At 38.6% G+C, this 15,038-nt stretch overlaps 1 protein-coding gene across 1 annotated transcript in view; it reads left to right on the forward strand.

The window, feature by feature from the left end:
- Nucleotides 1-1,352: 1,352 nt before the first annotated feature.
- Nucleotides 1,353-15,038, forward strand: part of grhl2b (grainyhead-like transcription factor 2b) — a 29,903-nt gene continuing 16,217 nt past the window's right edge. The window contains exons 1-7 of the mRNA XM_055017818.1: nt 1,353-1,712; nt 4,361-4,550; nt 5,254-5,321; nt 7,074-7,446; nt 8,653-8,711; nt 8,881-9,037; nt 10,308-10,419. Of these exons, the coding sequence (XP_054873793.1) occupies nt 1,693-1,712; nt 4,361-4,550; nt 5,254-5,321; nt 7,074-7,446; nt 8,653-8,711; nt 8,881-9,037; nt 10,308-10,419 (979 nt within the window). The 5' untranslated portion in view covers nt 1,353-1,692. The remainder of the gene's footprint in view (nt 1,713-4,360; nt 4,551-5,253; nt 5,322-7,073; nt 7,447-8,652; nt 8,712-8,880; nt 9,038-10,307; nt 10,420-15,038) is intronic.

Here is a 15,038-nt window from a genome sequence, read left to right on the forward strand (position 1 = left end):
TTTTGTCATGCAAACACTTTCAGAAGAAATCAAACCAGTTTGAGTCTTAACCGTTTCTGAAACCCCAGATAAAAACTAGGTGAGAGGAGCATCCCAACTTTTATGTATGAACGAGTAACTTGTTTATACATTCGTAGTTGTGCAAGGAGTACTGAGATCTTTTACTGTCATATGAGAAGTGGAACAAAATGCACTTTTCTTCCTCTGAAATGTATATGAGTAGAACAGTGACTTAAGTACCCAAACAACCATGATAAAATACTATATAGTAACATATGATTAGAAATGTAACTAGTAGAAGTCCTGCTTATATTGAATTCAGAATCCTGCTTAAGTAAAGATACAGGTGCATTATGAGTGACACATATTTAGTATCAAGAGCATTCATTTTGTTTATTCACATTTAAATACCCTGTGAGTAGAACTCAACCAAAACTGGTCTTTTGGAGCCAATGTTGATACCGATACATTGGAATGAAAACAATAAAAAAAATAAATAAATAAGAGGCTCACTGTGATCAACCCCATCGGAAATCATACAACGACTAAGCAGCCTTGGCGGAGTACTGTGCTTTCTGAGGGCTTTTCTTGATTGTTTTTGTAATTAAGGTATTATAACTTTATTATACTGCACAAAAGACATTCTTGAGTTCTCTCTACTCCTAGCCACAGTTGTTCTGTTTCCATAGAGGTGCAGGACTTTATATTGCAGTGAAAAATGAGCCCACAGTGAAGAAAAACGTGACAGGAGTAGAATAACATCCAGAAACCACTTGAGGGGGTAAAGGGGAGTATTTAGAGTCACTAGTGGGTATATTTTGTGCCTCACCTCAGCAGTGACCCAGTCATTGTATGAGACACACACTCACATTGTTTGCTCTGGCTGGGTAATCCCAAACACTGGGATCTCTTCATACAATAGCTTCATTAAGGGGACAATGGTATTGTGTCAGCTAATGACAGGGCTCCTCCCTGCCGTCCGTCTGCTCTGAGATTACCTGAAACACTCACAGACAAGTGAGGATTGCAATGTGAGGGAGGGAAGTTAAATCAGTGTAGCAGTGCATGGTCAATCTGCCTTAAAATCCTCCTAATCCCTTCTTATAAATACATTTTTCATGATTATTTTTTAAATTTCTGGGATAAAATCATATCTTAATGGTCTGGGGTTAATTTTTCCTGCTTGCAAACGGAGTTTTCTGTGTTATTGCAGCGTCTTCAGTGCTCGCAGGTGAGGTGGGCCTCCACCTGGTCCAACAGCCAATCAGAGCCGCGCTCCGCTTCGCAGCAGCCAATCGGGAGCCGTCTCGCCCTCACCCTCAATTCTTTCTCCGCTGTGAAAGAATTTCAGCCAAAGTTGACCCGCTGCCATTAAAGCCAGCCAAGGCAAATATTAGGTCATAATGCGGGGCGGCGGGATGTGTTGATATTTGTCATTATTTAAAAGAGAAGGGATTGGCTGCTTCTGCTGGGGACAAATAAAATAAAAAAGAGAGAGAGAGAAAAAAAGCGGCTTTACCTGTCCAGGTGGAGCGGAGGAGAGACAGCAGAGAGCGGAGGAGGGAGAAAAAGAAGCGGGGCGAGAAAAAGTCGACTTACCTGTAGCCCAACTTCTGGCAACTCACTCACTCCGTTACCTGCTCCGACTTGAAAGTCCAGTTTCACAAGGAAGAACCGGAGAGGAAGCGAAATATGTCACAGGAGACAGACAAGTAAGTGGTCGAGCCGGAGGAGAGGATGTTCGGTGCTTTCTGCGTGGAGGGGACTCTCTGTTTTCTTTGCAGATTTTAATCAAAACAAAGCTCGACTGTCTAACCGGATTGAGTTTGTAGCTCTAAGACGCAAAAATAGTGTATTTTTTAAAATTCCTTTTGGATCATTTCTGACACATTTGAAAAACTTCTTTTAGGCCTGAAGCAGCAAACTTGGCTCCGTGGATTTCATTAGAGCTGAATTCGCCATTTTTGACTGATGGAAAAGCCTTCAAAGTGCAAGGATTGTTTGTTTTATTGGAAACACTCTGAATTAAAGATAGATTCCTAGCTTTACTTGTGGATTGATTTGTCTTATTTTAGGCCTCCGGTGTTTGTTTGCATGTGAATGAGAACAAGTTGTGAAGCCTGATGGCCTTCTGTGCTGTTTTGTAACACTAGAAACTCCTTTATTTATGGACTATTAATAAGAAATGAACCACTGGACTGCACTCATAGCTAAGAAGACAGTCATTGCTTACTCTATTTTCGCAGAAGGATCTTGAAAATACTCTTTTTAATCATGATGATAATAAATCTGCTGTGTTTCAAATTCTGGATGATCTAATGCAGTTATAAACAAGAATAACTGTAATAATAATGATTAAAACTGATCTCTTACTCATGTCAAAACTTACAAATTATTATTTATATAGTAGTTTTTGTGTGTATTTAAAAGTAAAACAGCAAAAAATGACAAACTAGCAGCATGTACTCAGCTTTGTATATCTAAATTGCGTGTATTTAAATGTAAAACAGCTAAAAGTGTCAAAGTGTGGCAGCGTGTGGTGAGTTTTTCTGTCACTCTGAAGTGTTGCTGTCTCCTGCATCAGTGGGAACAACAGGTGCTGCCACTATTTTGACACGCAGGGCTGATATTTAAACCTATCCACCTGAGTAGAGATGTTCAAATCATAAACAAGAACCCTGCGGCCTTTTCATACCTGCACGGTTGCCATGGAGAAGTTGGATAGGATTTGTGATATACGTAAAATCAATCAAAAAAGTGGAGGAGGATTTTTTTTTTTTTTAGCTGCGAAGTTCAGGAATTATTTGCAGGAATAAGAACAGCATCGTAAAGTATAACAGTGTTGTTTCATTTTATGATGTGATAGACAACAATAAACCTACAATATAACGTGCTGAAACAGCTGCATCTTTTTTTAATAAATGTCTTCTCATTATAAATATCAGAACTACTGTGATTACCATTGTTGATGTTACTATTTTTAATTATTATTAAGTTCTGGATGCTAAGCTTTACTGTTTTCTTTTTTTCTTTTCTTTTTTATGTCTTGTATAAGTTAAAAAAAAAGCTTTTATACTTTCCCTTGTTGTGGACAGCAAGCCACAGGGCTTTTATTATCCTTTTATTGTGCCAATTTATGCTTTTTCTGTCAAATTTGCTTTTTTTATGCTTACATTTTTCGTCATTGTGAGCTCATTTTTCATTGCAATATAATGTACTGCACCTCTGTGGAAACAACACAACTATGGCTAGAAGTAGGCAGTAGTGCGACACAGTTATAATGCCACCAACTGTTAGAAAAATGATGAAAATTGACTGTTTATTAAAAAAATGGACTTGACCAATGCCCACAAGTGTTGCCAATCCTGGAAAAAATGGTGTCTATACATGTTGTAGATATTTTACAACTTACATTGTTTTTATATGTTTCCATACGTGTCTCCAATCTGAGTACAGTAAACACAGCCTGCAGTTCAACCCGGTTCAGCCAAAAACTCTGACAGGTTTTCTGTTGCAGTTGGTGACAGCTGGTTGCAGCTTAGGTTGTCATGGTTTCTGCCACAGGAGTAAAGTATTTTATCTGTTTTTACACAATCTGTTTGTCGCAAAGTGTACATTTTGGGCAAAGTGTTTAAATCACACATGTAGAATAAAGTGATTTTAATGAAATATCATTATAATAAGCCGAGATGTGGTAAATTTTCCTGATGGAATGACATAAGACAGATGAGAAGTTCAAGGACTGCTGAAAAGTTGGAAATCCAATGACTTTTTCTGTTTTTACAGTTTCTGACTCTGATAAAAAGGTGAAATTTAAGCGATTTTTAAAATAATCACATGCCTTTTAAACCCCCTATGGCAGGTTTTAAGGTTCAGAGGGTTCATATTAATATTTCATCTTGATGTCAAGTTAACAATATGACGTGTGTTGTGGCCATAAACATAAGAAAAAATTAACTAGTATGAGGCTAAAAAAATTCACTGACATTGTACTGTTATCATTTATTGTGCAACTTAAGTGCAAGTTGACACATTCAGAGTCTCTCCTGTAAGTGAGTGAGCTCAAAGAGATGTTGTGGCAACACTGTGTGTGTTTAACTGGGCCGTGATCTCAACCTAAGAGGCCCTAAAGAGCAGAGACACACACAAAGCACACACAAAAACAGACAGACGTGAAAGCTGCTATCAGTTAATCTTTCAGTTCTTTTCAAATCCCCGGTTTAATGGCAAAAATACGGACAGAACTCTCACCTTTCTTTGATCAGGAGATCAAAATGATAGAAATTTGATAGTGGAAAGCATGCTGAAAGTAGCTGATTAATGAGTCTATGTTTATTTATTCACTTTCTGTGCCTTTCAGTAAGCGTCTGGTGGTGGTGGTGCCCAACGAGAGCTCCTTCCCCGCAGTGCGACGAGCTTACACCAGCGAGGATGAGGCGTGGAGGTCTTACCTGGAGAACCCGCTCACTGCTGCCACCAAGGCCATGATGAGCATCAACGGGGATGAGGACAGCGCCAACGCCCTGGGCCTGCTCTACGACTACTACAAGGTTAGAAAGAAAACTGTCAAAGTTGTAATTTGATAGCATTTTCATTCAGGAGTTTCACAGTGAAGTCACAGAAAAATAATTACACGGCAGGAAGACAAAGGTTGTGATATTCACATTATATGATTTACAGTGGCCTGTCTTGTGTAGTTTTCCTTTAACTATAAAGAAGATGAACTTAAATACTGGGAAAAATTATAATTTTATCGCATATTGGTTTAGGTATTTGGCATTTTTCATGTAAACTGACTCCAGAAAAGTCTAAAAGTTGTGAAATTACAGAACATAGTTACATACTGGAATATAAATGTCTCAGCATTTGTGATTTTCAGATGAGCTTGACATGAGTATTTGGTTTTTAGGGACTTAGTGTGTACAATTTGCTTTTTACTTTAACGAGGATGAGCTCGAATACTGGGAAAACTTTCATTTAATACCATATTCATGCATATATTTCACATTTTTGATGTATACTGACTCCAGAAAAGCCTAAATAATATGTTCACAGCATTATATTTGTCCACCAAGTCCAATAAATTAAGACACACTAAAGCTGATTACTATGTCACCAGATTTCTACATACACAAATTACATTGCATACATAGTGTATGATGGGTGTTTGTTCTGATGTTAAATATATGTTGGATGACACTGTTTCCCTTTTAGCTTTGACTGATCTCAACACGCTCTCTTTTTCCCTTTCAGGTGCCGAAGGAAAAGAGGCTTCTGCCTGTTCCCAAAGTGGTTGAAGTTACTGAGGAACAGGAGAAGAGGTCAGTGAATTTGTGTCTCTCAATGTCGTTCCTGAAGGTTGCACATGTACAGACAGAAAGACCATGAAAATATGCTAAATATGCAGCTGTTAGCAGACCTTTCCAGCAGGAATGTGGAATTAAATCTTCGAGCGCAGTGACTGTACTAAAAGTAAAGGTTAGTAAAATGACATATGAAACGTTCAAAAACAAACTAAAACTCAGTTCCAATGACATAACAGCCAACTCTAATATCATAGTGATATGAGACGAGTGCTGTGAGTGTTTCACTTGAATCACTGATGCTGAATGAAAGAAGCACAGCCTGAACTGACGCCTGTAAAAGCTTCTGATCTGCAAAGACAAAGAGAATAAAAGAAAAGGGATTTTATGATATAATGTGTTTCTGCTTTTGGAACTAAATCCTGTTAACCACTTACTAATCTGTAAAAAGAGAAATGTTCCCTCATTTCCATTTAAAGAATCATGCAGTGTGACAGCAACTCTGTTCAGACACATTGTTACATTTGTTTTATATTTTGTCAATGCTATTGTGCATAATAATTTGGAAAACAGGTTAAACTTAAGAAGATTAAAGGACCCCATGTGGAGTATTTTTTCTTCTGCACAAACTTATGTGCATCATTACTGATACTTGACTGCATTTCCTTCTTTTAAAAACATTTACAAAAAATTGTTATTTGAGGATTTTAAATTCTGCTTTAAGTCTTCTTCTTTCCTGGTTTTTGCTTGTTTTGGTGCTTTAATGCTACCTGTTGACCTGCATGTATCTAAGCATGCAGGAGACAAACAAAACAGCGACAACTTCATAAAATCTGCTCCACAGGTTTTTTACACAACGCATGATCTTTTTATCATGTTGCTTGCCATTGACAAGTCTTACTAAAATGCACATTGGTTTTGGTTGTAGACAGATCTTTAGTTGGGTCAACATGGCCACCTAGAACCAAACACCACATGGCATTTTTACACAAAGATTCTTCTAAATATTATATGTACAATTGAGTAAAATTGAATCTGAAAGTTATTTATGAAGATATTGTAGTAAACCTGTTGACATGCCATAAATCCACACTTGACTCAAACACTACTTTATATGAAATAACTCAGAAAGCCTTGGAGTCTTGCCAGTCTTTCCTTCAGGAGGAAATGACATCATGTGGAGCAGGTCATGTGATCTGGAATTAACACACTTCCTGGAGAGGTGTTTTTGTAATGGAGAACTTAGTTGAAAGTGATTTCTTGCACACAGAAACAGTTTATTTTCCATCTAAAATTTGATATATTGCCAAAAAAGAAATATCTGTCATGATGATCTCAACTTCATAAAAAGAACACAATCAAAACAGTTTTTGAATAAACTCATTTTATTATTGTTTAGCTAATTAGAAGGTGGTTGTTATTAAATTCGGACGGTTATTTAGTTGACATTTTAGTGATATTCAGTCATTTTTTTATATTAATAAATGATTGTTTCCATAATAAATAATTATCTACTTTGTAAAGACATGATCACAATGAACATAAAAGCCATTAGTTGTTTTTTTTAGTTTTAATAAAAATATATGCAAGATGTATCCCATGGATTTCAAAAGTCCCTCAATTATATATTGACCTAGCTGATGTCAGTCCTTGGTGAAAAATGGCAAATAAATGCTCCAGAGGAAACAAACCAAACCATTTCACTACTCATTAGTGGTTTTCACAAGGAAATACATCTTAAATCCTATTTAATCCAATGCTTTTGTCCAGGTCTGTGTTGCCAAACAACTCCAGCAGCCAAAATGAGGTGGAGACGGTGGACAACCGAGTTCAGGTTCTCAAGTCTGTCCCAGTTAATCTGTCGCTGAACACCGAGCACCAGGAGGCCAAACGGGAGCAGTTCAGCAGCTCGACGGCATCGGGAGACGGAGGCTCTCCGACTGTTGCTGTGGTGAAGGCTGAGGTGTACGCTCCGGTCTTCATGGCCGGGGCGAGCCTTCACTACAGGGTGGACGGAGAAGAGGCGCCGCGAGTGATCTATGAACAGAGTCCGTACGAGGTGACCACCGTCAGTCACAGCTCGTACGTTAAAGAAGACCAGCAGAGTCCACCGGACAGTCCGTATGAAGAGGACAGAGACGGGGTGAGAAGCGTGTGGATGCAAAATATACAGACACTATGTCATTAACCCTCCTGTTGTCTTCATTTATGGGCACCAAAAAATATTGTTTCCTTCTCTGAAAAAAATCCAAAAATTCTGCAAAAAAAAATTCCTCAAATTTCTGAAAATTTGCATAATCTTCAGGAAGAAAATTCCAATAATTCTTTAAAAGTTTCTCTTAAAAGTTTTATTTAAAAAAAAAAAATCCCCCAAATTTGGCAAGAAAATTCTTGCAAATATTTTCAAAAAATTTGTAAAAATCTTCCAAAAAAATCCTAAAAATATCTAAAGTGATTACATATATATCTGTAAAAGTTGTAATATTTTCTTTAAGAACATTCACAAAAAAATCAACCAAAACGAAAAACCAAAGCGAAATTCGCTGGATTTTGGTTGATTTTTTGTGAATGTTCTTAAGAAAAAATTTTAACATTTCTTTTTTCCACTAAAAATGTTCAAAGATTTCCCAAAAATGTTGAAAATGTGGACATCAGAAGTTTCACTGTGAAAATATATTTTTTCCCGACATTTTCAAACTTTAAAACGGGTCAATTTTGACCTACAGGACGACAGGAGGGTTAAAGGCACAGAGTTAACACTGACAGACATTATTAGCTGTGACCCACTTCTGGTGCTGGGTAGTTTTTAGGTCGAGCATTTTATTGCAGGTTAAAATATAGAAAGTAACAACTTTGCAAACTCTTCAGTGGACCAGAACACAGTGGAAGATCAGCTGTTGCTTTTTCTTGTTATTATCTTTTTCTAAACTGATTTTAAGCTGAATGAACGATCGGGTGTAACCGTAAATGCTGCACGAGGAGAAATTAAGTCGGCAGATTGGTGAACATTAAAATAAGAAATACGAGAAGCACCACGGGTCTGAATGTGAGATCCTGATGATGTGTAACACTGTCTGCTGGGTGGAGGTGATGCCTAATGGTACATGAAGACTGATGGATGTTTAAAGGTGCAAAAGCTCTAACGAGGATCTATAAATGATCATTTAATGTGCTCCCTGTTTGCCTAATATCTCCCTGCTGTCACTGTGGTCTCTGCACTGCTGCCAGAGTTGATGGGTTTTTCTCATTTTCTGCATTGTTTAAACAGTTCCTCACAGTATTGTTGTTGTAAATGAACTCATCACAAATATTTCCCCTTTCTCTGTGTTTTCTGCTTCGTTTTCCACAGAAGTACAACTCACCTTCCTCTCTAGCTACAGATGACTTCTTATTTCATCAGGAGGGAGTGTAAGTCACTTTAAATACAATATAGAATGACTTGCTTGTTATTACAGCATGTCACGGTGTTGCAGTGATCCAGAAAGGAACACAGAAGTCAGCTCCGTATAAGATGTGTTGTTGTTCCCTCATGCTGCCTTGTTATTTCTAATCACATATAGTTGTGTTTGTGTTACAGCGACAGCTTCCAGTACACGCTGGACGCCACTCGCTCACTGCGTCAGAAGCAGGGCGAAGGACCGATGACATACCTGAACAAAGGCCAGTTCTACGCCGTGACGCTCAACGAGCTCAGCGCCAACAAACGCCTCCGCCATCCCATCAGTAAAGTCCGGGTGAGAGGCTCATTTCTTCAACCGCAGTTTAAAGTTTTTCTTCCCTGCCATTTCACAACCCCTGACACAGTTCATATATTGCTCCAGCTTTACAGTTTTGGTCTTTTTCATTTCCATCAGGCTGCTGCTTTCAGAAACAAACCCTTTGTATGTGCACCAAAGCAGCAGACAAACACAGCTGGGGAACATAGTGGGACATAGAACAGCACAAGTGCCAGATATTTCCCACAGGAGTTAGTGGAAACCAAACACAAAGCTAAGGAAGAGTGAATATTGGATCTGACATGTGACACAAACACTACTCCAAATGAATGCTAATGTTGCTATGCTATCCACTGGATGTATAAAGGAGGATGTTTGCCAACGCTGCCCCCATATTCACTTCATAATGTCACTGACTTGATTGTGGGATCTTGAGTAAAAGTCTGCAATCTGCTGATTTTAATTAAACTGTATAGTCACAGAAAGGATATTTAAAGGATAAATGTGATAAACCATTTAAAAAATCTATAATTATTGACATTAAAAACCCTGAAAAAGAACGTTTGATCAACTTGTTCATGTATTTGTGCCCACAGGTTTCCATACTAATCTCCTACCTGTGTAAACACAGCCTGCAGTTCAACCTAGTTCAGCCAAGAAATTCCCACAGTTTTCATTATATAACTGTTGTTTGCAGCTGAGTCACTGATTGCTTCACAGTTGCACCAAGGAGTGCAGAATTTTCTGTTTTTTTCTCACTCTGGTTCATGAAAACTGTTTGTTTTTGACGATCTTTGAAACATAGAATAGTGATTTTAATTGAATTTTATTTGATTATAAGGTCAAATTTTGTTGTTTTTTAACAGAACTGTACATCACTCATGATTAGTTCAAGGAATATCTAAAAGTAGGACATTTTACAGCTTTTTCTGTTTTTCTGGCTCTTGAGAAATGGTGTAATTTTGATGATTTTTTATCTTTTTTTTAAAGATAACATGCATTTTTTTCAGGTTTTAGGTGTCAGAGGATCAAACCTGGATAACTTGTTGGATCATATGACCCAATTTATTTCTTTTATGTAGCCGTATTGCTACATTCCCAGCTCCTAATGCTATCGTCACCATTTGCAAGCTGTAATTGTAAAATTAAATAAAGACTCGGGAAACTAAAATCCAGTGGGATTCAGTGGTATCCTCCCTGTTAGGTTACAATCTGTAAAGCCACAAGTCAAACACAGGCCCTGGTTCAGTTGCATCATTTTGTCTGATTCATCTGTCTTCTGTCCCAGAGTGTGATCATGGTGGTGTTCAGTGAGGACAAGAACCGAGACGAGCAGCTGAAATACTGGAAGTACTGGCACTCTCGGCAGCACACGGCCAAACAGAGAGTCCTCGACATCGGTAAGACCTTCACTTCCCTGCTTCTTCCTCGTCTTCCTCTTAAAGCCCATGTTGAACAGTTGAATCAATGACTGGAAACACATGAACCAGAAGACAAGATGACAGATTTATGCTGCTGCAGATGTCGGAATGTGCTTTTCTAATAAACACAGCATTACCAAAGTGAGCCTGGCAAACAAGCCTCCGCCCAGCTGTCTGCCTGTGGCTGTTTAGCTGCCCACCACCATCATCCACCATCAGACAGATCTGCACACACACCTGAAGCTCTTAATGTCTAGGTGTTGCTGGGACACACAACGCAAATCCTCTAATCTCCCCGACATTGCCTGGGAGATTGAGCAGAATACTAATTTGTGAAACAAAAATAATCCGAGCGAGCGGCAAACTTTCGCTCTCACAGCATTTCCCACGAGTATACGAGCGCCGATGCGACGCCACACTTTTGACCTTTTGTCTACCGGTGATTTTTCGATTGACGGATTTGAATCCGAACCGACTTTTTCTACGCCTTGTTGAATGAGTGTGTGAGAAGCTAGTAGGCGGTTTGCGTTTGACAAGCTCGGGCCTGCTAACCAGGCGGAGATTCAGAGGTATGTGGGAGACTGGAGGTGGATGGAACACACACACCTATGCACAGCTTGTTGGGACAGGGAGAGGAATGCTGGCCACACTGTTACCTTAGCTGGTCTCGGTCTGTTGAAAGTAATTCTTGCCCAGTTTAGATTTCCATCTTAATTCCTCTATTTACATGAACCGAGGCAAATCACAATCAGCCTGGAATTCACACACATCTTCATGTCTGTGAGGACAGTTGATCCTGACCTCCTGTGTTACGAGGTGAATTTAAGGGAAGGAACTAAAGACTTCTTTACTTTTTATTGACAGCAGTGTTGGTCAGTTCATCGCTATGAAATGTTTCAACAATTTCTGCATGATCTAGCATGAAACTGTTTAATCCCCAGTAGATAAATCCCAATCATTTTAGGGACATCGCTGGTTTTGCTAAACATCAACATGTTAGCACAATAGTTAGACATAGAGCTTCATTGAGGAATAGCTGTAGACTCTTAAGGTACATGTCTACTAGCTATGATATTTCCCTCATCCCTCATCCCATTCATTGTCTATGTGAAACGCACTGCGCTGCAGGCTGTTTCCATTGTGGTGCATTTGCATAAAGTTGACTCGACTTCTACTTTCTTCAAATTCAGTGCGGCATACAGAAGTCCAACTCATCGTGAAATTTTCGTCAAACATCTAAACTAGCCACCGGTGAACTAAAACGAGGACAGATTCAGCTACTGCACAAGTTATTTCTTGCCTCAAACGCTTTCAGAAATACTTTACGCTCAACTGTTTTCGTAATAAAAGAGAAAGTTTGCAACCGAGCCGCCATGTTGGTCCAGACGGCTCATGAGTCGATGCATTTGTCCAATCAAGGGCAGGCAGGATAGTTGGAGAAGAAGGTCGGCAGGAGTTGAAGACTGGCTACTGGTCTCAAGTACACGCCCACCAAGCGGGCGATTTTCAGATGTGGCAAGTTTACATGTGGGAAAAACGCATCTAGTGGACATGTATCATCAGTCTTGTTTCCTTTTAATTAATATATACAACTATCAGCTACAACAATAAAACCATTCACAGATGCATGACATTGATCATCTTGTTAAAACTCAGTGTTCTGCTTTGGGACTGTGGGTCTTGGTATTAATGTTGGAAAATAGACACGTACCACCTACTAAATATTGCTGGAGAACAAGCAAAAGATTAGCACATTTTTACCTCTTCATGACAGAGGCAAGCTGTTTCTAGTCTTCATGCAAAATAAAGTTACTTGTCTCCTGAATGGTAACAGTCCACTCAACTAACTCTCTGCCAAAAAGTGCATTTCTCTTTTAAAGTGCCAGAAACATAAAACATTGGAAACCGCTATGCTGCCAAATGCAAATGTGTCTCATTTTACAATCGAAACGCTTGAAGGTTTTTTGATTAAAAAAAATAAAAATAAAAAAATTGAGTTAACTGTCTGGAAATAACACTGCTAAAAGCCTGCAGGCAGGTTCAGCGGCGTTATCTTGAAAAAAAAATCACATAATTACACCATTTATTACACCACTTAAACTGTAAAAACAGAAGCGATTGTCAGATTTTCGTCTTTCAGCTATCCATTACCATTATTCTCAACTGCTCATCTGTGGTTCACCATTTCATCAGAAACATCTGAGCTTATTTAAACAAAAAAAAAAAAACTCTTCACAGTAAGCAGATTCTGTAAAAAAACTAAAAATTCGGTGCTCTTCAGCACAACTGAGAAGCCAAGATTGATTCAGCTACAATGAACAGTCATGTGACAGAAAATTCAAGGACTTTAAGGTAAAACTGGGTCGAACTGCAGGCAGTGTTTCCACTGAGCAGACAGTAGACTAGAGTGGAAACCAGTTAAATATGTAAATAGTCAAGTCTGCTATTTTTTACACTGCACTGGTAAAAGCTGTAGGCACTGATTTCTTTTTATGTTTCATGATTTAAGGCATTGCATCTTTGTTATACTGCACACACATTTGAGTTTTTTCTACTTCTACCCATGGTTGTGCTCTTTCCATAGATGTCCAGGACTTTATATTGCAGTTAAAAAAAGTGACTAAAAATGTGACCAGGAACAAAAATCATCCAGAAACTGCTTTCGATCTAGAGGGTTAAAACAATTCTGCTGCTCAAATAGCATCTCAATATTGAAATGATTTGAAGAGGGAATGTATTTTAAGCAGGTTCCATCCAGTCATCAGTGCGTCTGTTCAGAGGAAGTGTGGTATCTTTGTCAGCATGAGTGTAGGTGTTGGTTTGTGTGAATAAGATACAGAGATATGCAGCGTGTCTCCAGCTTTATCCAGAGGGCCGAGCTTTATATCCATCACACTGACACATGCATCTATATGCACAGATATGTGTCTTTAAATAGACTCACACACTCTCCTGTTAACAAACACGCTGAGACAATGAGTCCAGTGATGGAGGACGGCTCTGTAGGCCAGATGACAGACCACCCTCCACCCGCCTACGTCAGCCTGCAGCTCAATGCAGTCTGTAACCTGAAGATGTCCAGAGAGCTGCTGTGAATAGCAGTGGAGGGTGAGGCGGGGTGAGGTCGGGGTGAGGCGGGGTGCAACGTGCCCCTGGGCTGCGTCACAGAATGGATCATTTGAATGGGGTTATTTAACAGGGAGGGTTGGGGGATGTTAGCAGATGGGCATGTTGCTGCCTGCCCGGCTGCTTTGTGCACCTGCTGAGGAACCAGGAAGCGTCGCAGCGGTGGCGGTTGGGATGATGGAGAAGGTCAGAGGTCACCGAACGAGCTTTGAGATGTGACCAGGAGAGTTAGTGTGGCCTAAGTCAAAGAGCCGTTAATCAGAGATCCGTATCTGTTCCTGTCAGACGCAGATTTTTGCTCCACATTAACCCCTTGACGCCTGAATTTATTTACAATTAACCCTCCCGTTGTCCTCATTTACGGGCACCAAAAAATATTGTTTCCTTGTCTGAAAAAAATCCAAAAATTCAGCAAAAAAATTGCCCAAATTTTTGAAAATTTGCAAAACCTTCAGGAAGAAAATTCCAATAATTCCTTAAAAGTTTCCCTTAAAAGTTTGATTTAAAAATAAAATGATCCTCCAAATTTGGCAAGAAAATATTTTCAAAAAATGAGTAAAATCTTCCAAAAAAAATCCTAAAAATATCTAAAGTGATTACGTATATATCAGTAAAACTTTTAATATTTTCTTTAAGAACATTCACAAAAAAATCTACCAAAATCCAGCGAAATTTGCTGGATTTTGGTTGATTTTTTTGTGAATGTTCTCAAGAAACATTTTTAACATTTCTTTTTTTCCACCAAAAAATGTTCAAACATTGTTCAAAAATGTTGAAAATGTGGACATCAGAAGTTTCACTGTGAAAAGATATTTTTTCCACATTTTGAAACTTTAAAACGGGTCAATTTTGACCCGCAGGACGACACGAGGATTAAATAAAAACAAAAGTTTTGTGTGTTTTTGTTTTCCAACTGATGCTGAAATAAGTGGAGATTGTTAATTTGTCTATTTCACATAGAACAGATATATAATAATAATAACAGATATATAATAATTAGGTCCCACTCCGGATGCATAGCTAATCAGATAGCTGTAGACGTTCCCTAAGACCACTGAGCAGAATGTTTAAATGTGAGAATGTTTAAAAATCTTATTTTACCGCAATATAGTTGACTGACCGTCCATCGACTCTTAGTTGGATTTGCTCTGAATGTGATTTTCTGGTGATAACAAAAATCTAAAATGTCACCAGTGTCTTTATTGACTGTTTTAAAATCTTGACAGTCCTTTCTTGCTATCTGGAGATCACCACTTTCACCACTATGCTGACCAAGTCTTCATTTTTTTTTGTCTATTGGAGGAGTTATTGGACATTTTCAAAAAGTTGATTTTCAAAATGAACAGAAGCATCTCTTTGCTAAAAGGTAAATTTATCAAATACTCGATCGCAGTCTGTATTTTTACTGAATTTTCTTCCATCTAAATGAATTTACAAGCCACACGAGTCTTTTAGCAGCATAGCAGTGTGTG

Source organism: Amphiprion ocellaris, chromosome 15 (genome assembly GCF_022539595.1).
Source record: "Amphiprion ocellaris isolate individual 3 ecotype Okinawa chromosome 15, ASM2253959v1, whole genome shotgun sequence".
In the NCBI taxonomy this organism is placed as follows: Eukaryota; Metazoa; Chordata; class Actinopteri; family Pomacentridae; genus Amphiprion; species Amphiprion ocellaris.